The sequence below is a fragment of the Anolis sagrei genome, chromosome Y (assembly GCF_037176765.1).
Source record: "Anolis sagrei isolate rAnoSag1 chromosome Y, rAnoSag1.mat, whole genome shotgun sequence".
NCBI classification, from domain to species: domain Eukaryota; kingdom Metazoa; phylum Chordata; class Lepidosauria; order Squamata; family Dactyloidae; genus Anolis; species Anolis sagrei.
In genome coordinates this window covers 81,248,587-81,276,240 of record NC_090035.1, presented here as the reverse complement: position 1 = coordinate 81,276,240, position 27,654 = coordinate 81,248,587, and the positions used below count along the sequence as shown (strand labels likewise).

At 45.2% G+C, this 27,654-nt stretch overlaps 2 protein-coding genes across 2 annotated transcripts in view; both read right to left on the bottom strand.

The window, feature by feature from the left end:
* Positions 1–409: 409 nt before the first annotated feature.
* LOC132780012 (very-long-chain 3-oxoacyl-CoA reductase-like) lies at positions 410–18,412 on the bottom strand. Its single transcript, XM_067462443.1, has 11 exons — positions 18,238–18,412; positions 15,766–15,812; positions 12,412–12,487; positions 11,969–12,079; positions 11,547–11,611; positions 5,435–5,479; positions 4,984–5,018; positions 2,567–2,648; positions 2,270–2,335; positions 1,086–1,235; positions 410–657 (listed from the first exon to the last, which is right to left on the bottom strand). Exons 1-11 carry the CDS (start codon positions 18,410–18,412, stop codon positions 559–561), a joined length of 951 nt encoding a protein of 316 aa, XP_067318544.1. The 3' UTR covers positions 410–558.
* Positions 18,413–25,351: 6,939 nt separating this feature from the next.
* Positions 25,352–27,654, bottom strand: part of LOC137095671 (very-long-chain 3-oxoacyl-CoA reductase-like) — a 41,904-nt gene continuing 39,601 nt past the window's right edge. The window contains exon 13 of the mRNA XM_067462442.1: positions 25,352–25,579. Within this exon, the coding sequence (XP_067318543.1) occupies positions 25,484–25,579 (96 nt within the window). The 3' untranslated portion in view covers positions 25,352–25,483. The remainder of the gene's footprint in view (positions 25,580–27,654) is intronic.

The window sequence follows — 27,654 nt, the reverse complement described above, 5'->3', positions numbered from 1 at the left end:
CTTTCTTTGCTTTCTCCCTTCCTTCTTTCCTTCCTTCCTTCCTTCCTTCCAAGTGTTTGCTATTTTCTATGACTAGCAGGATGTCATCTACATAGCTCAAACTGCTGGTGTTGCTTCCTCCATGTTCAGGCCTCTTTCCTTCCCATCTGATCCTATGTTATGTATTACATTACTGTCATACAAATTGGATAGTGGGATCAAGTGCAGCCTTGCCCTTTGGAAACCACAGCTAGCTAATTTCTGCGATTTTTAAATTCAGCGAATCTGTCCAAAGGTGGGACTAAAACATTGCAGCCAGTGTCAGGAATCTCCAAAAGCTATTCAGGGGCAACAGAAGCAGAATTTCGATATTTAAAAGGGGGGGAACTACATAGAACTATAGCAGCAAACAATACATTTCCATCCATAATGCATAATGAGGGATTTATTAAATTGTGATGCAACCATCATTTTAATACTACAAGGATAGCGTTTGGAACATAGCAACCAACGGCTCTGCACGGTCCTGGTCGTGGTCCGGCTCCTTTCCGCAAGAACCATCAGGAAGGTGAAAATACATTATTTGAAAAGGGACTTCAGCATAGCCCGAAGGATGAAACGTCCATAGGATGTGTCGTACACTAATGACTTTGGGAAGAACCATTCGAACATGAAATTCTGAATCAAAAGCCAAAGAGAGAGGAAAGTTAGGTAATATCACTTTTGGAAAAGTTTGGCAGAGGCAAGGTCACCAGAAGAGTGCCTTAAGCCACATCTACACTGCTTGACACTATTTCTGTATATGTAGACGACATGGTCCTTCTCTCGTATATTAATTTTAGTTCGACTTCTCCACCCAGCAAAAAACACAACCCAAAACTACTTTGTACCCACTTTTCCTATTGTTGAAGATAGGGGAGATCTCTTCCTATAATTGGATCCAAAGCAGAGCTTTGTTTGGGGAGAAGTTATTGGTGTTCTGGAGCGAATGGGCAGAAAACCGACCTCAAATCTCAACTTCTTGGGACGCTTCCAAAGGGTTTCAATGACCAGGAAAGTGGGGTGGGTTTTGTTGAATGAGGAAATACCTCTTGCCCCCAACTCACCTGCAAGCTGTGGCTGAGGCACCCTGAGGTTCTGTTGGTGAAGCCCACGGTGTTCAAGGCTTTGTGGGCATAGACCTCGGGAGACATCTTTCCGGCCGGGAAGTTGAGGACCCTGTTCATGTTGGTGTCAACAAGCATTGGTAAGACGCTCTGTGGAGGGAAAGGGAAGGCCAAGAGAAGGACAAAGGTGTGTTCGTTCTCTCGAAACAGGATGGACCAGAGATTATATTCCAAAAACGGACCCAAAGATGGAGGGAAGGAGAAGACAAGGGCCTGGTAGACACAGCTTGGAGCTTGAGAGAAGGAGGAGAAAGAGATGAAGGAAAATAAGATGAAGGAAGAGAAGAGAAGAAGGAAGAAGAGAATGAAGGGAAGAAAAAGGACAACGGAAGAGGAGAAAAGAAGAAGAGAAGAAAAGGGAAGAGGAGAAGGAGGAGGAGGGAGTGTAGAGGAAAACAAGAAGGAGTTAAAAGGCCATTTCAGTTGCGACGTACCTGTACAATGATGACTTCAGACCTGTATTCCACGTTTAATGCCCGCAAGAAGAAGAGAGAAGAAAAGAACGAAGAGAAGAAAATAGCACAAAGGAAGAGGAGAAAAGGAGAAGGAGGAGGAAGAAAAAGAAAGAGAAAGAGGAGGAGAAAAGAAGGAAGAGAATAAAGAAAGGAAGACAAAGAAAGAAGAGGAGGGGGAGCAGAAAGATTAGAAGATGAGGAGGAGGAGGAAGAAAAATAAGATGACGCAAGAGGAGAGAAGAAGGAAGAGAACAAATAGAAGAAAGCAAGGTGATGGAAGAGGAGGAGAGGAGAAGGGAGGAGGAGGAGGAGGAGGAGGAGGAGGGGAAAGGAGGTAGAAGACAATAAAGAAGAGGAAGAAAGGGAAGGAAGAGATGAAAAGAACAAGGATAAAGAAGAAGAAAAGGGGGAAGGAAAAGGACAGAAAAAGGTACAAGCTGAGGACCAAGAAGAAGAAAGAGAAGGAGGGGGAGGAGGCAGAGCAAAAAAGGGGGGAAGAGATAGCAGTGGTAGAAAAAGAAAAAGTCAGAAGAGGAGAAGGAAAGCAAATCAGGAGAAGAAAGAGAGAGAAAAGAAGACAAAAAAGAAGGATGGAGAAAAAAGAGGAGGAGGAGGAGAGAGTGTAGAGGGAGGGAAAGGAGTTAAAAGGCTATTTCAGTTGCAACATACCTGTACAATGATGCCTTTAGACTTGTATTCCATGTTTAACGCCCGCGAGAACAAATCCACAGAAGTCTGAAAGGGGAAGCAAGGAAAGTGTCGTGTGACATTGAACGGTCCCATTGGATCTTTGACATGGCATTTTCCCTCCCAAATAGCTTGCACAACTGTGCCATTGGGGCAGCGACCCCACATTCAATTTCACAGAGGTGCTGGGAAACATCAGAAATGGGAACAGGGTCTCTCAAGCAGAGTAATCGAGTCACAGGGCAGAAGCTGAACTGCCCTGCTTGGTGTTTGTCTCACCTTGCAGGCGCAGTACATTGTAGTCCAGGGCACGGGTCTCCAGGCGTTTCCAGAGGAGATGTTTATTATGATCCCCTTCTTCCTACAAAGAGATACATGGTGGGGTGTGTGTGTGTTAGAGGTCCCGTTCACCCTACAGCTGTCCAAGTCCAGCTATAGACTCTCCAAAATGCTGCGAAGGCAGGAAACAAACATGTCTTCTCCTTAATGTGATCAAGAGCGCAAGCCCAATGCAGTCAGTATCCCATGGTGCCTCTTGATGTTTCCCTGTTGACCTCCTTGGACTGCAACACCCAACATTCCTCACCTCTATCGGAAAAACCAGGGAGTAGGCACGTGATTTATATTTCCGCTGCCATGTCTCCCCTATGCTGTGAACTGGAGTGATTGTCTCAGGGCATGCTATTGAACCAAACCAAACCTTGCAGAGTCTTTTATCAATAGTCAGCAGAGATTTACTGCACAGCCTCTGTGTGACGGCGCTAGAAGGCAGGATCATCAAGTTTGCAGACGACACCAAATTGGGAGGGAGAGCCAAGACTCCACAGGACAGGAGCTGGATTCAAAGGGATCTCGACAGATTAGAGAGATGAATGGCCAAAACTAACAAAATGAAGTTCAACAGTGACAAATGCAAGATACTCCACTTTGGCAGGAAAGACGAAATGCAAAGATACAGAATGGGGGACAATGCCTGGCTCGAGAGCAGTACATGTGAAAAAGATCTTGGAGTCCTCGTGGACAGGAAGTTAAACATGAGCCAGGAATGTGATGTGGCGGCAAAAAAAGCCAATGGGATTTTGGCCTGCATCAAGAGGAGCCTAGTGTCTAGATCTAGGGAAGTCCTGCTACCTCTCTATTCTGCTCTGGTTAGACCACTTTACCTGGAATATTGTGTCCAATTCTGGGCACCACAATTCAAGAGAGATATTGACAAGCTGGAATGTGTCCAGAGGAGGGTGACTAAAATGATCAAGGGTCTGGAGAACAAGCCCTATGAGGAGCGGCTTAAGGAGCTGGGCATGTTTAGCCTGAAAAAGAGAAGGCTGAGAGGAGATATGATAGCCATGTATAAATATGTGAGAGGAAGCCACAGGGAGGAGGAGGGAGCAAGCTTCCTTTCTGCTTCCCTGGAGACTAGGACGCAATGGAACAATGGCTTCAAACTACAAGAGAGGAGATTCCATCTGAACACGAGGAAGAACTTCCTGACTGTGAGAGCCGTTCAGCAGTGGAACTCTCTGCCCCGGAGTGTGGTGGAGGCTCCTTCTTTAGAATCTTTTAAACAGAGGCTGGATGGCCATCTGTCAGGGGTGCTTTGAATGCAACATCCCTGCTTCTTGGCAGAATGGGGTTGGACTGGATGGCCCATGAGGTCTCTTCCAACTCTTGGATTCTATGATTCTATGATTCTATGAGTGGCGCCACCTGTGTGTAGAACTGTTAGTTGCAAGATTTAAACTGTTGTATCATGCTTAATCCTGCCTTTTTACCCTTCTTATATATAGTTGGATTGATTGGTTATTTATAGCTGTCAATCAGTGTTGTTTACACCAGTTAAATTGCTTCCTTCGCTCAATTGTTTGGCTCCACCTCTTCCTGGAGGAGGGGAGTGCTTCCCTTTTTTCATTCTGCTATCAGAGTTTCTATCAGGTGGACGTGAGTAAGAGACTTGGCTCTAAAAGCCCCTGCTTAAATTACCTCTCAGCACCAATTCTAAGGTTTTTTACCCTTGGGACTCATGCTTTATGTCCAGATCGTCCTGGACAACATTGAGGAGACCCAAGTGCCTTCAAACCGGTTCTTTTGGCACCAGAGGAAGGTCTTGTCCCTTCAACATAGGCCATTGGACTGGGGTTGTGTTTATTCCGATATTCACAGCCATTGAGGAAAATGGAAACAGGAAAAGCTTCTCAGCTGCAAACTCCTTGGACTTCAGAGATTGTAAAGTATATTTCCTTTATCCCTGTTGAAACATCAAGCTTATGCCTGAGAAAGATAACTCATTGTGAACAATAAATACCATTTCAAGTTATCTGTTGTGTTTTGGTATTTGGGAGTTCCAGTTTCCTAAAGGAGGGCAAGAAGCAATCTCCTGGGGAAAGATGTCACGTCCATGCCTCTTTCACTAAGAGCTGTAGCCCCCAGGCGCGATGGCACACTCTGCTCCGCTCACAGCTGTTTTCAGACTGCTTAGGTGGACAGTAAGCTGGGCTGAAGGTCAGGTGCTCACCCCGACCCGGGCTTCGAACTGTCAGCCTCTAAATTGGTAAGATCTATTGCTGTGGATGATTAAGCAGCTATGCTAAAGCTCGGCTAACAATCTCTGGCTTCAGTGGAGAGGACTAATGGGTATTGCAGTCCTACAACATCTACAGCTTCCCCCCTTGAGACGGAGGGCCGTCTTTGTCTCCTACCTGGCAACCATTTGAGGAAGGATGGCTTCTGTCATCTGTGAAGAAAGAGTAATCCTAATTGAGTTCTCTATTGTCTGCAGTTTTGGTTAATCCACATCCAACAAAGTACGTCCCTCAAATCATTTAACAATAACAATAACTTTATACTTGTACCCGCCTCCATCAACCCGAGGGGACTTACAGATGGTACAAAATGCCTAAAGCAGAGCATAAAATGCACCGTAAAATACAAGTACAATAAAATAAAAACATATGGCATACAAAATAGCAATTAAAACAGTGCACAATATCTTATGGTGACAAGGTACAGAAGAACACGGCTGGACTGTAAACAAAAGGCGAGGGAGTGGGATAGTGCAAAATTGTAGCCGTGGAACAAGGACATGGGAAGAATTCTGATATTTTATAGATTCTATACGCAAAGACAGAAACCTAGTGGCATTCCACCTACCTTCACGGTTGAAAGGATGTTGCAATTCACCATGTTGTCAATGTACTAAAAGGAAAGGGGAGAATAGGGTTTGGTATTAGTTTCATTCACCCAAGTATGTCCTCTCCAGGCACTTTCTAGGTCCTCCAGCCCAACACTATGGTATTGGAGGCACACAACACATTGCCAACATCGTTATGGAACAGCTAAATAGAGGGTGTAAAACAGGGGTGCGTTCTGCCCCACCTCACACTCTTTTTAACATCTATATGAATGATTTAGTGCCTTGTTTAGCTAAAATTGACCTTCCTTCACCAGTAATTGTCAGTGTGTAATTCATGTATGATGTGTGTTTAAATGTAATTTTATGTGATAGGATTGTGATTGTAATAGAATTGTATTGCCAGGATGTAGTTGGACACAGAAGGGTTAAACAGCAAAGTAACAAGCTGTGAGAATGTGACCCTGATTTCTTGCTCTGTGGAAGATTAGGGAGTGCCAGAGATAAACTCCCTTCCAGCTGCAGTTTGTATTAGTTCCTATCTCTTTCGGTTTGCGTTCTTCACATCTGTCCGCTGATGGTGTATGTTGTCTATTTTGAGCTGCTTAAGTAAAGCTGACCCGTGACAGACTTTGTATTTCTAGGTGCAAAGATGAGTGCAGATGCAGACTGTGGCCAGGAAATCAGAAGACGCTTCCTTCTTGGGAGGAGAGCAATGTCCAGTCTCGATAAAATAGTCAAGAGTAGAGACATCAGACTGGCAACAAAGATCCATTGCCTAGTCCAAGCCATGGTCTTCCCTGTAGTCACCTAGGGATGTGAGAGCTGGACCTTCGGGAAGGAAGGAACGAAGGAAGAGGGATGCTTTTGAGCTGTGGTGTTGGAGGAAAGTGCTGAGAGTGCCTTGGACTGCGAGAAGATCCAACCAGTCCATCCTCCAAGAAATAAAGCCTGACTGCTCACTGGAAGGAAGGATACTAGAGACAAAGTTGAAGTACTTTGGTCACATCATGAGGAGACAGCAAAGCCTAGAGAAGGGAATGATGCTGGGGAAAGTGGAAGGCAAAAGGAAGAGGGGCCGACCAAGGGCAAGATGGATGGATGGCATCCTTGAAGTGACTGGACTGACTTTGAAGGAGCTGGGGGTGGTGACGGCCGACAGGGAGCTCTGGCATGGGCTGGTCCATGAGGTCACGAAGAGTCGGAGATGACTGAATGAATGAACAACAACAAAAGTAAAGCTGAAAACCTGCTTTTACCGGAGACTCCAGAGTCCATTATTCTGAGCTTCTGCGATACTCTACTACATGCGAACAATTGGTTATGGGCCCGCACTGACCGGGCTTGTTAACCTGGACCTGCTGACCTGCAGAGCTGCTGACCAGGTTGGAGGCAGTGATCGAAGCTGTGTGGTTTGGACTGGTGACTGGAGTCTGTTTCACCAAGAGCTGGTGAGTGTCTTCGTAGAAAAACTGATTCCGGGAGTAAGCAGAGTTGTGAGCGGGGCGTGCTGTACCCAGAGATTGATGATCGGAAAGTGTGAAGCTGTAAAGCCATAAAATTGGGAACCAGAGGGGAAACTGCCAGATGTCACTGACGATGTGAATCAGCGGCTGGGCTTAAACTCGGATCACGAGGGTCTCCTGTGGTGAGAATGGCTGCTTCTAATCTGATGCCGATGATTGAGAAACTCAGTGACCATAATTATAAACAATGGTCTGTGTTTATGCAGCATCTGCTTGTGAGAGATGGCTTGCAAAGGACTATTTTAGGCAGAAAAGTTGACCTGGAGAAAAATCAGAAGGGGCTAGCGAGCCTGATCCTTTGTTTGATGCTGGATCAACTGGTTCATGTGCAAGGTCTGCAAACTGCCAAGGAAGCATGGGATGCTCTCCGCGCTGTGCATTTAAGACAGAGCACACTTGGCAAAATGATATGGATAAGAGATTGTATTGTGCCAAACTGGAGGAAGGTGGAGATGTAAGAGCGCATGTGAAAAAGATGAAAGAGCTGTTCTTGGAATGCTAAACCAGAGGTCAAGATCAGCAACGAGAATCAGTTACATTTTGATGTCTTCGCTGAATAATGGATGGGACCATTTGTTGTTTTCGCTACAAGCGGTGAGAGCCCAGAATCTTATGTTGGATTTAATCTGTTCGAGAATCCTGGAGGAAGAAGAGAGACAATTGTTTGAGAGAGAACAGCGTGGAGGCTGCTGGAATGAGGGGGAGTCAACACAAACAGAGACTGTTCCTGCCAGCGTGCGAGCAGCAAAGGCTGAAAGGAGATGTTATGCCTGCAACGAACCAGGACATTTGGCCAGAGACTGCAAGGCAAGGAGAAATCAACCCAGAGGTAGCCACGCCAGAGGGGGCTTCAGCAGAGGAGGACGCCGTGGTGGTGGAACATCGGACTTTGCTGGAGGCGGCTGGAGATGTAGATAGTGTCCGGAGTGATAAATGGGTACTTGATTCCGGTGCTACTCATCACATCACCAACAATCTCTCCAGCCTGAGGAATGTGGAGTCTATGGAAGGAGCTACAGTAATTCTGACAGATGGATCTTTACGAGTGTTTTCTCAATTTGGGACTTGTTATATTCCTTGTCTGAGAGTGTATTGGGAAAAAAATTGTTTGTTCCACAGATGAAATCCAATCTGCTTAGTGTAGCCACATTGACTGATCACCAGTATAAAGTTTCTTTTAAGGGCATTTATTGTTATTTATTGTAGCCAGGAAATCAGAAGACGCTTCCTTCTTGGGAGGAGAGCAATGTCCAGTCTTGATAAAATAGTAAAGACATCAGACTGGTAACAAAGATCCATTGCCTAGTCCAAGCCATGGTCTTCCCTGTAGTAACCTACGGATGTGAGAGCTGGACCTTAGGGAAGGCTGAGCAAAGGAAGAGAGATGCTTTTGAACTGTGGTGTTGGAGGAAAGTGCTGAGAGTGCCTTGGACGGCGAGGAGATCCAACTAGTCCATCCTCCAGGAAATAAAGCCCGACTGCTCATTGGAGGGAAGGATACTAGAGACAAAGTGGAAGTCCTTTGGCCACATCATGAGGAGACAGCCAAGCCTAGAGAAGGGAACGATGCTGGGGAAAGTGGAAGGCAAAAGGAAGAGGGGCTGACCAAGGGCAAGATGGATGGATGGCATCCTTGAAGTGACTGGACTGACCTTGAAAGAGCTGGGGGTGGTGACGGCCGACAGGGAGCTCTGGCGTGGGCTGGTCCAGGAGGTCACGAAGAGTCGGAGACGACTGAACGAATGAACAACAACATTGTTACATACATGACAAGGATGGAAAGTTAGTTGGAAAAGGGGTGAAACGAAACAAAATGTATGAAATGTTCAACAAAGTAAATAATGTTGGAGAGGAAAATGTTGAGATCTTGTGTGTAGGCAGCCAGATACAACATGATCGTTGTGTACATTTGTTTCTTTGTGTTATGGGGCATGCAAACATGGAAATTTTAAAGAAAACACTTAATCTATGTCCAGAGTATAAGATGGAGTCATGTTACTATGATTTGGATTGTGCAATTTGCCAGGAAGTGAAAAAGGTACCTGTACAGAAGTGTTCATTATAAGGTGTTTATAACTGTATTTATGTTTTACATTGGTTGCCTATGGCTGGAGCGGCCTAGCTGGGAGAGATGTGTTGCCATGGAAACAAGGCAGAAGAGGAGGTGGGAGGAGCTTAGAGAGAAAAAGGTTTTCGAAAGTGACAGTTAAGTTCAGTCAGGAAGAGACTCTCTGAGAGAGCAGCAGAGTCAGGAGGAAGAGACCCTGAGAGAGTAGCAGAGTCAGATAGGGACTCTGAGAGAGTAGCAGAGTCAGGGAAGAGACTCTGAGGAGTGAAGAAGTGTAGAGCTAGTTTTTAGTGTTCGGGAATATTTCTTCAGCTAGGGAGCTGAAGGGGGAAACCTCGTTAGATTGTTTTAGTTAAAAAGAACTAACAGAGGCTTTTTAGGATCGCCAGTCGGTGGAAGACTGGAGATCACTGTTATTTGATCCAGAATAGATCAAATAGTGAGAATATTCACAGCAGGGAACACTGAATAATAAAGCGCTTCACTACAGCAAGAGTTTATAAGTTGTAACATCAAAAGTCTGAATTGTATCGCAACCAAGTCATATTGTAACCATCAAGTATATGCCAAGCTTAACATCTTCATATTGTAACCATCAAGTATATGCCAAGCTTAACATCTTCAATATTGCAACCATTCACTTTGTTTAAAAATAAACTTGTTCTCTTTGTTTTTTTAAAACTGCCTCATCTCCATTAATTTTACGTTCTGTGCATCCACTCTACCAAAATTACCTCATAACACAAACAGAGACTTTAAGACCAGAGTCTCTATACATTTTGGTGGCAGTTTAATTAGCATTGGCGGAGGTTCTTTACAGTACCTATCAAGTTCTACAAAAGATCAAGAATTAAGGTAAACAACTTGTTTGAGAAAGCACATGTGCATATAGAGGGTCCTTTTGATGAGAGTGGTGGTGGATCAAAATATGTAATGTTGATTGTTGAAAGGTTAAGCAGATTTGGTCATGTGTATTTCCTAAAAGGTGTATCTGAAGCAACTGAGAAATTGTCTAATTGGCTAAACTTGATTGAAAATGTTTATGATAAGAAATTGGGCACACTTATAATTGATAAAGGAGCAGAAATTTGCAGTGATGAAATTAAGTAATTCTTGAGATCTAAGGGTATTGATTGGATGGAGATTGGTCAATTTAAATATTCGGTCAAAAAACTAATGTGTTGATACCTGCAAGTGAGAGAACTCAAAAACGACAGAGACACGGGGAAATGACATTTATTGGTTATAACAAGAGGTTTTACAAATTTTTGGATATGCCCAAGACTATAAAGTTAGCGAAAATTGCCTATTTTGAAAGACCTAGGGATTGGAATCAAATTCATTCAAACACAGAGCGTTTGTACGGCTTTCCAAAAACTAGTGAGAGATCTGTAAGTGAAGAAAGTAGGGTGACATCTTGTGATGAAGTGAAGCAATAGCAACAGCAATCAGTGAAAACAGAGAGTTTAACGCCTAGTAAAAGTTCACCCAAGAGTAAAACAGCAAAAACACGAGTCAGAACCGACAGACAGGTAAAGCAGGAGGACAAAGAAGTTCAGTTGGAACAAGTAAGTGCAGGGAAGAGAGAAGAAACCAAATATATACTCATTCCTTATTTGTCCAAGCCAGGTAAATTCCACAGAGTTCCAGTAGGAAAAGACTATACTGATGATGATGATAACTGTGTTGTTCAAAGAAGGTAAAAGTGATATTTTGAAGATGTGTTTTGCAAAAGATGTGAGTGTTTGTGTATAGTAGTTTGATAAATAACGTTATAAGTAGTGTAGAGAACAAATGAATGTTACTTATAGAAGTTAAGTTGTTATTGTGGTTAAGATAATGTGTATCTAGTAAGGACAGAAAATTACATTTAAAGAGGGGGAATTGTCAGTGTGTAATTCATGTATGATGTGTGTTTAAATGTAATCTTATGTGATAGGATTGTGATTGTAATAGAATTGTATTCCCAGGATGTAGTTTGACACAGAAGGGTTAAACAGCAAAGTAACAAGCTGTGAGAATGTGACCCTGAGTTCTTGCTCTGTGAAAGATTAGGGCGTGCCAGAGATAAACTTCCTTCCACGTCTGTCTGCTGATGGTGTATGTTGTCTATTTTGAGCTGCTTAAGTAAAGCTGAAAACTTGCTTTTACCGGAGAGTCCAGAGTCCATTATTCTGAGCTTCTGCGATACTCTGCTACACGCTAACAGTAATCAGGAGCAGAAAGGTTTTCATCCTGTTGTACGCAGACGATATAGTGCTTTTCTCCCTCTCTCGGTTGGGTCTTAAAAACCTTCTGAAGATTTTCAGGACTGACTGCTGAGAGGAATATCTGTCAATCAATTTCTCCAAGACTAAAGTTATGGTTTTTGGCAGAGACTTCTGAGATATAAATGGTCTTTAGACCAACATGCCATAGCAGCTCAGCTAATTGAACCTACTCTACAACTCTTCAGTAGCAAAATTTTAGCACAAATGCTACATGGTGCACAAATCTGAAGCGTAGATCATAACACTTGATGGAAAAGATAGTAGTCACCTTCTCGATGTCAGGGGTCTGCAGGAACTCTAACGGCAACGTCTGGTTCATGCCAACATTGTTCACTGGAGAAAGACCAAAAGGTACACACTCGCATTGGTAAAGAACTTGGAGAGATTTGCGATGGAAATACACTGAGAACAGACATAGGCAAACATGAGTCCTCAAGGTGTTTAAGACTTCAACTCCCACAATTCCTAACAGCCGGAATTGGGGAAGTTGAAATCCAAAACACCTGGAGGATTGTAGTTTGCCCATGCCTGATATAGAATGAATCTGGTTTGGCACCACCTTAACTGCCATGGGAGAGCCATCGAAACCAAGTGATTGTCCTTGACTCTCTTTCAAAGGATCCATTCTAGTTGGGAATCAAGAAATGGGAATCCCAGCTCTCAAAAGGAAAAGATGGAGGCATAATTTACCCAAAACGCCAATCTCCAAGCCTTCCAGAGCTTTGTGGATGGATTCGTAGATTTCTGAGCCTCCAGTGAAATCCGCCTGAATCACTTTGGTGCTCCGGCCATAGAGTTGCTCTGCGGAGAAAGGGGGGGGGGGGAGATGGGCGTGCCTCAGTTTCCCCATTTTAAAAAGGAGCCAAAAGTGTCAAATGGAACAAACCCAAATCCAGTGAAAAGTATCCCAGTTATCACATGCATCTACACTGTAGACTAGAGCAATGGCTTTTTGCAGCCAACTAAAAAAATGTACAGAATGCATCCTGAAAGCTGTCTCCAACGTCTGCACTCTCCACCTGTTTTTCAGTGGTACTTATTTTTGCAAATGCAATATTGAGAATATTAAAACACTGAAATGATTTGCAGAGCCAATGTTAACGATCAAGTCAATATGTCAATCCTTGTCTCACCAATTTCAGCAGCCACTTGCTTCAGCTTTTCCATGGAGCGGCTGACCAGGACGATATCGAGACCTTTCTTGGCAAGCTGGGAAGGGAAAAACAGAGTTGGAAAAGTCATGGGTGCATCTACACTGCAGAAACAATACTTTGCTCTTATGTACTTTGCTCTTGAGGGAGAGTCCAATATTTGCACTGGTATATAATAATAATAATAATAATTATTATTATTATTATTATTATTATTATTATTTCACCAAAAATCTCTCACTTGCTGTACATGGATGATCTAAAGCTTTATGAAAAATCGGAAACTGAAATCGAGTCACTGACCAACACAGTCAGAATCTTCAGCACTGATATCGGTATGGAGTTCGGCCTAGACAAATGTGCCACAGTGGCATTAAAGAAAGGGACAATTACACAAAGCAAGGGCATAGAGATGCCAAACGGACAAACCATAAAGTGCAATCAGCCTGAAGCCTACAAATACCTGGGCATACTACAATTGGACAATACGCCAGACTAATCTGATCTCTTTCTTCGATAGAGCTACAAGCTGGGTAGATGCGGGGAATGATGCCGTGGATGTAGCGTACCTGGATTTCAGGAAGGCCTTCTTTGACAAGGTCCCCCATGATCTTCTGGCAAGGAAACTAGTCCAATGTGGGCTAGGCAAAACTACGGTGAGGTGGATCTGGAATTGGTTAAATGGACGAACACAGAGAGTGCTCACTAATGCTTCCTCCTCATCTTGGAAAGAAGTGACAAGTGGAGTGCCACAAGCAGGGTTCCGTCCTGGGCCCGGTCCTGTTTAACATCTTTATTAATGACTTAGATGAAGGGCGAGAAGGCAGGATCATCAAGTTTGCAGACGACACCAAATTGGGAGGGATAGCCAATAGGCCTGTGCGGTTTCGTTCGTTAATTCGTTATTTCGTTATTAATTCGTTATTTTTACCACATCCGAAGCGATTTCAAAACACATTTTCAAACCCGGAAGGGTTTAAAAATATCGAAACAGCAGCCCCATATATTTTACGAGCTTCAGCTCGTGTCGTTAATGGGATGGAGGCTGCTGAGTGCTGCTGGTGCCTGGGAGTCAATCCGGCGCTCCCAAGCACCCCAGCAGTGCACCGTGGCAGGAGCCGGAGCCATCCAATCGGCTCCGGCTCCTGCGCCCTCCTCCTCCTCCTCCTAGCACTTCCTGCGGGGCTTTGAGCGCAAGGCGAGCTGTGAGATCATGTGGCTGCGTCACGTGAAAGGGAGCCAGCCAGGCCCAGCAGCAGAAGCAGAAGCAGAAGCAGCCTCCACTGCCGCACGGCCAGGAGAGCCAGGCTGGGCTTGTCAGCAGCAACGGGGACCAAGCTGGCGAGGAGGGAAGCCAGGCAGCCTGGGCGAGTGGAAGCAGCCTCCTTGGAGAGAGAGACAGAGAGAGAGAGGGGGGAGAGAAAGGTCAGCCAGGCGCCCCCTCCTCTTCCTTCCTTCCTTCCTTCCTTCCTTCCTTCCTTCCTTCCTTCCTTCCTTCCTTCTCACCCGCCTTCGGATTGCAGCAGCTCTTTGCAACCCCCCCCCCCCATCCTCTCTTTCTCTCCTCCCATTCTCCTGCCTCCCTTTTGCAAGATGCAGGGTCGCTTTGTATGTGTGTGTGTGTGTTTGTGTATGACAGAGCCTTGGTGCCTTTATGCTCCCCCCCCCCTCCCAATCCTCTCCCTCTGCTGTTTTGTGCACATCCAGGTGCATTGGTTTGTTGTCTCTTTTGTGCTCCACCGAGGCTTGTTTGTCTCTCTCTGTGTAATAGAAATGTGTGTGGGAAGTATACATGTTTATAGGTGTTTATATTTTTATATAGTATATAAGTAAGTATACCTCCACCCTGATCATGGAACAGTACCTATATTTATTTATGTGTTTGTTTGCATACATAATATATATGTGTGTTTGTGTGAGTGCGCGCGCGCCATCCAATCGGCTCCGGCTCCTGCGCCCTCCTCCTCCTCCTCCTAGCACTTCCTGCAACACAGCTGGGAGGAGGAGGAGGGCGCAGGAGCCGGAGCCGATTGGATGGCGCGCGGAGGCCGGTTGTGTGAGTTTTCAGGGCTGTATGTATGACCATGTTCCAGAAGCATTCTCTCCTGACATTTTGCCCACATCTATGGCAGGCATCCTCAGAGGTCTGTTGGAAACTACTAGGCCTGTTTGATCAAGAAAAAATTTCTAAAGAAACTAGGCAAATGGAGTTTAAAAAATGTTTTGTAAATATTTACGAAATTTCGTAAATAACAAAACATTTTTTTGGAAAGTTTTGTAAATATTTTAAATATTGAAACAAAAAAACGCCCCAATTACAAATCGATTTTAGAAACAAATTTTTTCTTGATCAAACAGGCCTAATAGCCAATAGTCCAGAGGACAGGAGCAGGATTCAAAGCGATCTTGACAGATTAGAGAAATGGGCCAAAACTAACAAAATGAAGTTCAACAGTGACAAATGCAAGATACTCCACTTTGGCAGAAAAAATGAAATGCAAAGATACAGAATGGGGGACGATGCCTGGCTCGAGAGCAGTACGTGTGAAAAAGATCTTGGAGTCCTCGTGGACAAGAAGTTAAACATGAGCCAACAATGTGATGTGGCGGCAAAAAAAGCCAATGGGATTTTGGCCTGCATCAAGAGGAGCCTAGTGTCTAGATCTAAGGAAGTAATGCTACCCCTCTATTCCGCTTTGGTTAGACCACACCTGGAATATTGTGTCCAATTCTGGGCACCACAATCAAAGAGAGATATTGACAAGCTGGAATGTGTCCAGAGGAGGGCGACTAAAATGATCAAGGGTCTGGAGAACAAGCCCTATGAGGAGCGGCTTAGGGAACTGGGCATGTTTAGCCTGAAGAAGAGAAGGCTGAGAGGAGATATGATAGCCATGTATAAATATGTGAGAGGAAGCCACAGGGAGGAGGAGGGAGCAAGCTTGTTTTCTGCTTCCTTGGAGACTAGGACGCAATGGAACAATGGCTTCAAACTACAAGAGAGGAGATTCCATCTGAACATTAGGAAGAACTTCCTGACTGTGAGAGCCGTTCAGCAGTGGAACTCTCTGCCCCGGAGTGTGGTGGAGGCTCCTTCTTTGGAAGCTTTGAAGCAGAGGCTGGATGGCCATCTGTCAGGGGTGCTTTGAATGCAATATTCCTGCTTCTTGGCAGAATGGGGCTGGACTGGATGGCCCATGAGGTCTCTTCCAACTCTTTGATTCTTTGATTCTATGATTCTATGATTCTGTGATTATAAATATGCATAGGCAAGTAGACTAAGAATCCCATTTTTGTATCTCCCTTTTTCTCTCTTGACTCAAAGCTGCCACTCACCTCATGGGCATAAGCTTTTCCAATGCCGGATGTAGCGCCGGTGACCACTGCAAAAAACAAGAAAAGGGACAGATTAGGATTTATGCATTGATGCAAACTTTCAAATCCTCATTTTAATATCCAGAGATTCCTCCCAAGTTTTGTCATGAAAATATCATTGCAGATTTGATAAACGTGGATTTCATAATGTGTGGGAATGAATGGAAGAATGAATGAGTGGAGCTAATAATTTTGGAGACACCAAACGCAGCATTGCCCAGACACGCATCAAGGAACATGAAAGGCATTGCAAACTACTCCAACCAGAGAAGTCAGCCATAGCAGAGCACCTGATGAACCAGCCTGGACACAGCATATTATTTGAGAACACAGAAGTGCTGGACCACACCAACAACCACCATGTCAGACTACACAGAGAAGCCATTGAAATCCACAAGCATGCGGACAATTTCAACAGAAAGGAAGAGACCATGAAAATGAACAAAATCTGGCTACCAGTATTAAAAAACTCTAAAATTACAACAGCAAAACAACAGAGAGGAAAACAGGCAGGGACATCTAATCACCTTTCAAGAAGAGTTTGCTCCAGGCACAGTCAGCCCATTGTATGCTAATCAAGGTGGTCAGTTGAGACATTCACACCTCGCTCCAACAGACAAGAGTCCTTTGTCTCACCCTGGTCATTATTCCACAGATATATAAACCCCTTTTTTCCCAGCTCCAGCAGACCTCACTACCTCTGAGGATGCTTGCCATAGATGCAGGCGAAACGTCAGGAGAGAATGCCTCTAGAACATGGCCATATAGCACGGAAAAACCCACAAGAACTGAGCTTGTTTTAAGGGAGGCATTAACCACCACCTTCACCCGCTCTGCCAAACCCCCTCTGGCTTCCTTTACCAGCCAGGAAGGGCAGGGGTCTAGGATGCTTGTGGTGGGCCTCGCCTCCCCAAGAATCCTGATCATAGAATCATAGAATCAAAGAGTTGGAAGAGACCTCCTGGGCCATCCAGTCCAACCCCATTCTGCCAAGAAGCAGGAATGTTGCATTCAAATAACCCCTGACAGATGGCCATCCAGCCTCTGTTTAAAAGCTTCCAAAGAAGGAGCCTCCACCACACTCCGGGGCAGAGAGTTCCACCGCTGAACGGCTCTCACAGTCAGGAAGTTCTTCCTCGTGTTCAGATGGAATCTCCTCTCTTGTAGTTTGAAGCCATTGCTCCATTGCATCCTAGTCTCCAAGGAAGCAGAAAACAAGCTTGCTCCCTCCTCCTCCCTATGGCTTCCTCTCACATATTTATACATGGCTATCATATCCCCTCTCAGCCTTCTCTTCTTCAGGCTAAACATGCCCAGCTCCTTTAGCCGCTCCTCATAGGGCTTGTTCTCCAGACCCTTGATCATTTTAGTCGCCCTCCTCTGGACACATTCCAGCTTGTCAATATCTCTCTTGAATTGTGGTGCCCAGAATTGGACACAATATTCCAGGTGTGGTCTAACCAAAGCGGAACAGAGCATGGGGAGCAGGACTTCCTTAGATCTAGACACTAGGCTCCTATTGATGCAGGCCAAAATCCCATTGGCCTTTTTTTGCCGCCACATCACATTCCTGGCTCATGTTTAACTTGTTGTCCACGAGGACTCCAAGATCTTTTTCACACGTACTGCTCTCGAGCCAGGCATTGTCCCCCATTCTGTATCTTTGCATTTCGTTTTTCCTGCCAAAGTGGAGTATCTTGCATTTGTCCCTGTTGAACTTCATTTTGTTAATTTGGGCCAATCATCTCTCTAATCTGTCAAGATCCCTTTGAATCCTGCTCCTGTCCTCTGGAGTCTTGGCTCTCCCTCCCAATTTGGTGTCGTCTGCAAACTTGATGATCCTGCCTTCTAGCCCTTCGTCTAAGTCATTAGATGACCTCATCGAGTTGAACAGATCAAAACGAATCCAACAAAACTGGACAAGCAGATGCTTGTGTTACATCCTCAGAGACTGCCGTTAACGTGGTGTCAAAGCCCGAACGGATCGAAGCGACTTTGTCCGCAAAGTACTGAGCAAAGGCTTCAAAGTCGTCAGGGGACCCACTCGAGGTGGGATTCAACAACCCTCTGACTACTCGAAACAGCTCTGCCGGACGGTTCCTTGCGGACGCAATATTGGCCGAATAAAAAGTTCCCCAGGGGCGTTAGAGTGCAAGTGAGTCACCAAACTACAACTCCCAGGATGGCCTAGCATTGAGTTAGAATCACAGTACTGGACGTCTCATCACATGCTATGGAATTCCTGGGAGTTGTCGTTCGGCAAGATCTTGAGCCTTCCATACCAAAAAAAAAAAAAGCTCTGGTGCCTCACCAAACTACAACTCCCTGGATCTCCTTAGCATTGAGTCTCGGTAGTCAAAGTGGTGCCGAACGCATGATACAGTGCAGAATAGATGCGCCCTTGGGGAGTCCATGGAGCGTGTTTGCACTCACCTGCCCAGGTGCCGTAATGGGAGAAGTCCACCGCTTTCCAATACTCGGAGAGAATGTGGACGCGGACCTTGAACCAAATGAACCAGGAGGCTCTCAGGAGCATCCAAAAGGCAACGGCACCTCCAAGGAGGCAGAAGGAGAAGTCCAGGGAAGTCATTTCACCTTGGGGAGCCATTGCCACCTTTCCCGATGCTCTCCTTGCGCCACCCGTCACCACTGATGTGCAAGACAGGCAGGGAGAAATTAATTCACGCCGAATACAGATCCTTTTATTTCCAGACCTATGCGGAGTCGGTTCACACCTCTTTCTGGCTCCAAGGCACATGCGCTTCCAAGTGCCAGAACACTCCCACATTGTCCAGCAACACCTTTGCTTTCAGCACATCCAAACTTTTGCTCCATGCGGGGTGAGTCAATGCTTGGGATGATGAGATGATTTCAGATTGTGGAAGACCTATGTCGGCCTAGATGTACATCGTCTCAGAGACGCATCTGTGGTGCACAAGCCATAGAGGACCTTGTGCGAGGAATGAAAACTCTATGTGCCAATGGCGTGCACCAGGACGAATGCGCAAGGCTGGTTTGGAGACATCAGTTCCAGCGCATGCTCCCAATAAGGATGCTCGCACAGGCAAACATTGGCTTGCGCCACCTTTCTGGCTCCAAGGCACACATGCTTCAAAGAACCAAAATACTTCAAATAATAACAATAGTGGGTGTTGTAGGTTTTTTTGGGCTTTATGGCCATATTCTAGAAGCATTCTCTCCTGACGTTTCGCCTGCATCTATGGCAAGCATCCTCAGAGGGAGTGAGGTCTGTTGGAACTAGGAAAAAGGGTTTATATATCTGTGGAATGACCAGGGTGGGACAAAGAACTCTTGTCTGCTGAAGGCTCCAGCAGACAAGAGTCCTTTGACCTAGCTCCAGCAGACAATAATCCTTTGTCCCACCCTGGGCATTCCACAGATATATAAACCCTTTATCCTAGTTCCAACAGACCTCACAAACTCTGAGGATGTTTGCCATAGATGCAGGCGAAACATCAGGAGAGAATGCCTCTAGACTATGGCCATACAGCCCGAAAAACCTACAACAACCCAGTGATTCTGGCCATGAAAGCCTTCGACAATAGTAATAGTAATAGTAATAATAATAATGTCCTCTGAGGATGCCAGCAGCCACAGGTGCAGGCGAAATGTCAGGAGAAAGTGCTGCTGCTCAAACACATTGGCCATACAACCCAGAAAGCACACTGCACCCCAATGTCTATTATATGCGTTTCTATCCCCCTTTGATCCCTTGACTAGCCTCCGAGTGCCATTGACTAGTATAAATACATTGCTCTTGATCAGTTTCTGAGTACCACTCACTCCTTCCCACTCACACACCTTTCCCCCTTTCTTCTTTCTCTCCTTCCTTGCCTGTTTTCTTTTCCTTCTTTCCCTTTCTCTTTCTTTCTTCTTCCATCGTTCCTCCTCCTTTCCTTTCCTTTCCTTTCCCTTTCTCTCTCTCTTTCTCATTTTTCCTATCTGCCTTCCTTCTCTTCTTCCTTCCTTCCTTCCTCCTCCTTTCCTTTCATTCCCCTTTCTCTCTCTCTCTCTCCCTTTCTCTCTCCCTCTCTCTCTTTCTTTCCTTTCTCCCTTCCTTCTCTTCTTCCTTCTTTCTTTCCTTCCTTCCTTCCCCTTTCCTTTCATCCCCCTCTCTCTTTCTTTCCATTCTTCCTTCCTTCCATCTTTCATTCCTTCCTTCTCCTTTTATTTCATTTCCCTTTCTCTCTCTCCCTCTTTCTCTCTTTCTTTCCTTTCTCCCTTCCTTCTCTTCTTCCTTCCTTCCTTCCTTCCCCTTCCCCCTCTCTCTTTCTTTCCATTTTTCCTTCCTTCTTTCATTCATTCCTTCCTCCTCCTTTCGTTTACTTTTCTCTCTCTCTCTCTCCGTCCCTCTCTCTCTCTTTCTTTCCTTTCTCCCTTCCTTCTCTTCTTCCTTCCTTCCTTCCTTCCCCTTTACTTTCATTCCCCCTCTCTTTCTTTCCATTCTTCCTTCCTTCCTTCTTTAATTCCTTCCTTCTCCTTTCCTTTCCCTTCCCTTTCTCTCTCTCTTTTCTTTTTTCCTATCTGCCTGCCTTCTCTTCTTCCTTCCTTCCTCCCTTCCTCCTCCTTTCCTTTCATCCCCCCACTCTCTCTTTCCCTCTCTCTCCTTCTTTCTCTCTTTCTTTCCTTTCTCCCTTCCTTCTTCCTTCCTTCCCCTTTCCTTTCATTCCCCCTCTCTCTTTCTTTCCATTCTTCCTTCCTTCCTTCTTTCATTCCTTCCTTTTCCTTTCATTTCCCTTTCTCTCTCTCTCTCTCCCTTTCTTTCCATTCTTCCTTCCTTCTTTCATTCATTCATTCTCTTTTCCTTTCATTCCCCCTTCTCTCTCTCTTTTCTTTCTCCCTTCCTTATCTTCTTCCTTCCTCTTTTCTTTCATTCCCCTTCTTTCTCTCTTTCTTTTCTCCCTTCATTTGTTCCTTTCATTCCCATTTCTCTCTCTCTCCTTCCTTCCTTCCTTCCTTCCTTCCTTCCTTCCTTCCTTCCTTCCTTCCTTCCTTCCTTCCCCTTTCTTTTCATTCCCTTTCTCCCTCTCTCTTTCTTGCCTTTCTACCTTCCTTCCTTCATTCATTCTCTTTTCTTTCATTTCCCCTTCTCTCTCTCTCTTTCCTTTCTCCCTTCCTTTTCTTCTTCTTTCCTTTCTCTTTTCTTTCATTCCCCTTCTTTCTCTCTTTCCTTTCTCCCTTCATTCTTTCCTTTCCTTTTCCTTTCCCTTTCTCTCTCTCTCTCTTTCCTTCCTTCCTTCCTTCCCCTTTCTTTTCAGTCCCTTTCTTCCTCTTTTTTTCTTGCCTTTCTACCTACCTACCTTCATTCATTCATTCATTCATTCATTCATTCTCTTTTCCTTTCATTCCCCTTCTTTCTCTCTCTTTCCTTTCTCCCTTCGTTCTTTCCTTTCATTCCCCTTTCTCTCTCTCTCTCTCTCTTCTTCCTTCCTTCCTTCCCCTTTCTTTTCATTCCCTTTCTTCCTCTCTCTTTCTTGCCTTTCTACCTTCCCTCCTTCTCTTTTCCTTTCATTCCCCTTTCTCTCTCTCCCTCTCTTTTCTTTCTCCCTTCCTTCTCTTCTTCCAACCTCTTTCCCGGCACCCAGTGTTCATCAGCAAACTGGGTGCCGTGCCAAAAGATCTCAGCTGAAGACAATTTGGACAGAAAATCAAGAAAACTCATGACTATTCATAATTCATGACCTCCTCGCTTTGATGTTGACCTGCTCTATCTGTCTAGAACGTCTGGTGGCAGAGGACTTTTGCAAGTCAAGAAGAACAACACACCCTGGCAGAAGATGTCAAGGAAAGCCAAGAACGTGCTTTGAATGAAGTCAATAATTAGAAACTTCTCAAAGCACAGCAGACAAAGAGTCAGTACAAGAAAACTGCACTCCAAACCAGAGCTGACAGCTAGCACAGCAAAGCCACCCACTTTCTCTCCCTCCTTCTCACCTTCTGGGTGCCATGCTGAAAGATCTCAGCTGGCATTTGGAAACAATACACATGGACAAAATCATGAACTGTCAACTGCAAAAGGCCACCTGACTTGGTGGGACAGAAAGAGGGGAAAAGGAGGGAAGGAGAGAAGGAAGGAAATAAAGAAGGGTAGAGAAGGAAGGAAGGAGAGAAGGAGGGAGAGAAATAGGGAAAGAAGGAGGGAAGGAGAGGAGGAAGGAAATAAAGAAGGGTAGAGAAGGAAGGAAGGTGAGAAGGAGGGAGAGAAATAGGGAAAGAAGGAGGGAAGGAGAGAAAGAAAGAAAGAAAGAAAGAAAGAAAGAAGGGTAGAGAAGGAAGGAAGGAGAGAAGGAGGGAGAGAAAGAGGGGAAAAGGAGGGAAGGAGAGGAGGAAGGAAATAAAGAAGGGTAGAGAAGGAAGGAAGGAGAGAAGGAGGGAGAGAAATAGGGAAAGAAGGAGGGAAGGAGAGGAGGAAGGAAATAAAGAAGGGTAGAGAAGGAAGGAAGGTGAGAAGGAGGGAGAGAAATAGGGAAAGAAGGAGGGAAGGAGAGGAGGAAGGAAATAAAGAAGGGTAGAGAAGGAAGGAAGGTGAGAAGGAGGGAGAGAAATAGGGAAAGAAGGAGGGAAGGAGAGGAGGAAGGAAATAAAGAAGGGTAGAGAAGGAAGGAAGGTGAGAAGGAGGGAGAGAAATAGGGAAAGAAGGAGGGAAGGAGAGGAGGAAGGAAATAAAGAAGGGTAGAGAAGGAAGGAAGGTGAGAAGGAGGGAGAGAAATAGGGAAAGAAGGAGGGAAGGAGAGGAGGAAGGAAATAAAGAAGGGTAGAGAAGGAAGGAAGGTGAGAAGGAGGGAGAGAAATAGGGAAAGAAGGAGGGAAGGAGAGAAAGAAAGAAAGAAGGGTAGAGAAGGAAGGAAGGAGAGAAGGTGGGATAGAAAGAGGGAAAAAGGAGGGAAGGAGAGAAGGAAGGAAAGAAGGGTAGAGAAGGAAGGAAGGAGAGAAGGTGGGATAGAAAGAGGGAAAGAAGGAGGGAAGGAGAGAAAGAAGGAAAGAAAGAAAGATAGAGAAGGAAGGAGAGAAGGTGGGACAGAAAGGGGGGAAAAGGAGGGAAGGAGGGAAGGAAGAAAATAAAGAAGGGTAGAGAAGGAAGGAAGGAAGGAAGGAAGGAAGGAAGGAAGGAGAGAAAGTGGGACAGGAGAGAAAGTGGGACACAATTCAAGAGAGATATTGACAAGCTGGAATGTGTCCAGAGGTGGGTGACTAAAATGATCAAGGGTCTGGAGAACAAGCCCTATGAGGAGCGGCTTTAGGAGCTGGGCATGTTTAGCCTGAAGAAGAGAAGGCTGAGAGGAGATATGATAGCCATGTATAAATATGTGAGAGGAAGCCACAGGGAGGAGGAGGGAGCAAGCTTCCTTTCTGCTTCCTTGGAGACTAGGACTCAATGGAACAATGGCTTCAAACTACAAGAAAGGAGATTCCATCTGAACATGAGGAAGAACTTCCTGACTGTGAGAGCCGTTCAGCAGTGGAACTCTCTGCCCCGGAGTGTGGTGGAGGCTCCTTCTTTGGAAGCTTTTAAGCAGAGGCTGGATGGCCATTTGTCAGGGGTGATTTGAATGCAATATTCCTGCTTCTTGGCAGAATGGGGTTGGACTGGATGATGGCCCATGAGGTCTCTTCCAACTCTTTGATTCTAGGATTCTATGATTCTCTCTGTATTATGATTTCTTTATTTTCCTATTTTATCCTGTATTTCTATATTTCCCTTTATGTATTTGACCTTGCCCTGGCCTTTTGCCCCCTTCCCCTCTCCTTGGGGGAAATCTACAAGGAAGCTGCCCGGTTCTGGAAAAGCAATCAGCGATCATAAAAAGACCCTTCTCTTTGGACATTCTTTGCATGGACAATAGTCAAGGAAATCCTTTTGACTTTGGAGTTGGGCCACCATTAGGATTTCCATTTGGCAGACTTTTTAATCATATAACCATGGGGGGAATACGACCTTAGGAAAGTCCTCTTTTCCTCCAAGCCGTTTTTCTTTCAAATCTTCCCACTAAGGACATCCACAAAAGTTCCCCCTTTGTGCCCTATCTGATTGTAAGAGGAAAACCTGGATTAAGCCATCAATGCTTATCACAGACCCATCTCAGGACAATAAAGTGGCTTCCCTGGAAGGCCGATCCCCAGCCTGTTGGGGTTCAGCCTGAGTTTGAACTTGAACCTGATTCTCTGTTTGTTCCTCCTGATGCTAATGAAAATATGTTTACTGATGCTAATGAAAATGTACCTCTTGATGCCACTGCTGCTGAAATTAGTGAGGAAGAAACTTCTGTAGGTTTGGAAAATGCCAATGTTCCTGAAATTAGTGAGGAAGGAACTTCTGTAGATTTGGAAAATGAAAGTACCAGTGTTCATGAGAATGTTTCAGAGGGAAGCCATGACCTTTCACTCCCTTCTGCACCTGGTAACTTTAATGAGAACAGAAGGGGCCAGATTTGGCAAGACAGGAATAAATCACTCAGCTTGCGTAGGTCTTCCCGATGAAAAGAAATACAAACAATGGCTTCAAAGCAGAGGGGCGGTTCACGGAACCAATTCTTCGGCTTTAAGTGCCTTCCGCCGAGCTGACTTTCTCAGTTCAGACATCGTTTCAGATTGATGAAGACCTTGGCAGTTTTCCCGGTTTCCCTGGCCATGGTCTTGAAAGATTTCTAGGATATCAAGTACGGTTAGTGGATTGCTAACAGGTTCCAGTATTTTACAGTGTGGCTTTGGGTTTTGCTTTGTCCATTTAAATTCATGTTTGCTGATTTTGCTGTGGCTTTTGACTTGCATTTTTCCTTTATTTTGTAACCATTTTTCTTCAATAAAAAGGATTGTTTTTCACAGTCAAGTGTGGTGGATAGTTATCTTAGGGCCTCGTTCCCTGCTCTGGATTGCAACACAGCCTCAATAAGCCTAAGGACATTAAAACTCCATAATCCACTCCAGAATGCATTGTTTACCTTCATCCCGCCTCCCTCCCTTCTGATTCACTGGAGCATCGAGGCAGCAGGAGCCTCCTGATAGGCTCTGGCACCCCATGAAAGCTATGTGATTGGCCCTTATGCATGGAGGATGGCCAAGCCTCCTCCCAGCTGTCAGCCAATCCCCTTCGAGATGGGTGGGAGGGGGGGAGCGGGAATTTTGAAACTCACAACTCTGTATTTTCTATAAAAATGGCCTTTACTTCTGTAACCACATGCTCTGCTTGGCGAATGATTGCCACTCTGCATCGTTTTCAGCTGAATTGCTAATAAACATCTCGGTGGCACTTCCTTCAACTTGGTGAGAACCTTTATTGGGAAAAATCAGGGATTGGGTGCTTCTCTCTGTCTCGCCAGGGTAACGAACTCTTTAATGAGTCTGATTGACTCCTAAATTCCTGCTCTATAACAAAGGTAGGACTAAAACATTGCAGCCAGTGTCAGGAATCTCCAAAAACTAGCCAGGGTCAACAGAAGCACAATGTGGATATTTAAAGGAGGGGTAACCGCATAGAACTATAGCAGCAAATAATACTTGTCCACTCAGAATGCATAATGAGGAATTTATTAAATTGTGATGCAACCATCCTTTCGACAACATACGATTTGGCTTCGAACATGGCGACCTGATTGCTCCGTACGGTCCTGGTCCTGGTCCAGCTCCTTTCCACAGGAATCATCAGGAAATGGTAATGACGTTATTTAAAAAGGGCCTTCGTCATGTTCCGATGTATCCACATTCCATAGGTCGTGTGCAGCAAGGATGGTGGGAAAATAATATTTTCTATGTTGCGCTGAACCAAAAGCCAAAGAAAGAAGAAAGTTAAGTATTATCACTTTTGGAAAAGTTTGGCAGAGGCAAGGTCATCGGCAGAGTGGCTCAAGGTACATCTACACTGGGTATTTGTAGGTTTTTTCGGGCTATATGGCCTTGTTCTAGAGGCATTCTCTCCTGATGTTTCACCTGCATCTATGGCAAGCATCCTCAGAGGTGGTGAGGTCTGTTGGAACTAGGAAAAAGGGTTTATATATCTGTGGAATGACCGGGGTGGGACAAAGGACTCTTGTCTGTTGGAGCGAGGTGTGAATGTTTCAACTGACCACCTTGATTAGCATTTGATGGCTTGGCAGTGCCTGGGGGAATCTTTTTGTTGAGAGGTGATTAGCTGTGCCTGATTGTTTATTAATTTTTGAGTTTTTTAATACTGGTAGCCAGATTTTGTTCATTTTCCCCCCAGGTACTTCCAAGGCATTAAATACTAATCAAGGTGGTCAGTGGAGACATTCACACCTAGCTCCAGCAGACAAGAGTCCTTTGTCCCACCCTGGTCATTCCACAGATATATAAACCCAATTTTCCTAGTTCCAACAGACCTCACTACCTCTGAGGATGCTTGCCATAGATGCAGGCGAAACGTCAGGAGAGAATGCCTCTAGAACATGGCCATATAGCCCGAAAAAAACCTACAACAACCCAGTGATTCCGACCATGAAAGCTGTTGCAACTCAGGATAGTATTCACCTTTCTCCAGACACCACCACGCCAAAGCTGTAGGCTTTTGTAGTTTATTGAAAAAAGCAAAATCAAAACAAAGAACTAGAAATGCAATAGGTCCATAGGCAAAACAGAGACTTAAATGCAAAGGCAATGTTCCCAAGATCCAAAGGCAAAAACATGAAGCATAATCCTTTAGCAATGGCCAAACAAAAGTCCATGGTAAACAGTTGAAAACAAGACCCGAATCCCAGACTCAGGAAGCCAGAAGCGCGCTGCTAAAAGCCAAGGAAAATCTCCAGAAGTTAATATGGGAAGAGCAATGTTGGACTGACAAAAACTGCTAAAAGCCAGTTTACAAGACTAAATACCCTTTGTGAACATGAAAGCATTGCGTTGACCTTTGGCACCTTTGGCTTCTCGCTTGCTGGTCAAGCGAGTGCTTCTCCGGAGCCTTAATTGAAACTAAATCCAGACAAGACAGAGGTACTCCTGGTCAGTCGAAAGGCTGAACAGGGAATAGGGTTACAGCCTGAGCTTGACGTGGTTACACTCCCCCTGAAGGTGCGGGTTCGCAGTTTGGGAGTGATCCTGGACTCATCGCTGATCCTGGAACCTCAGGTCTCGGCAGTGGTCAGGGGAGCTTTTGCACAATTAAAACTTGTGCGCCAGCTGCACCCATGCCTTGGGAAGTCTGACTTGGCCACGGTAGTCCACGCTCTGGTTACATCCTGTATAGACTACTGCAACGCTCTCTACGCGCGGTTGCCTCTGAAGACTGCTCGGAAGCTGCAATTAGTCCAACGAGCGGCAGCCAGATTACTAACGGGAGCGGGGTACAGGGAGCATACTACTCCTCTGTTGCACCAGCTCCACTGGCTGCCAATTAGTTTCTGAGCACAATTCAAAGTGCTGGCGTTGACCTATAAATTCCTAAACAACTCCGGCCCAGTTTACTTGTCCGAACGGATTCTCCCCTATGAACCATCAAGGTTGTTAAGATCTTCTGGAGGGACCCTGCTCTCTGTCCCACCACCCTCGCAACTGCGTCTGGTGGGGACGAGGGACAGGGCCTTCTCGGTGGTGGCCCCTCGGCTCTGGAACTCTCTCCCACTGGAGATTAGAACTGCCCCTTCTCTCCTGACTTATAGAAAGCTGGTGAAAACTTGGCTCTGGAATTTAGCATTTGATGAGTCAATAACTCTTGACCACACGGACAGATGGTGATGAATTGTGATTTCATTTTGACGACTTGGCCTTATGTAGTTATATGATTGCTTTTAATGTATTTTATGGATTAGTGTATTATGGGGTGTGATGTTTTTAACTATTGCTTATGAATCTTTGTTGTAAACCGGCCTGAGTCCCTCTCCG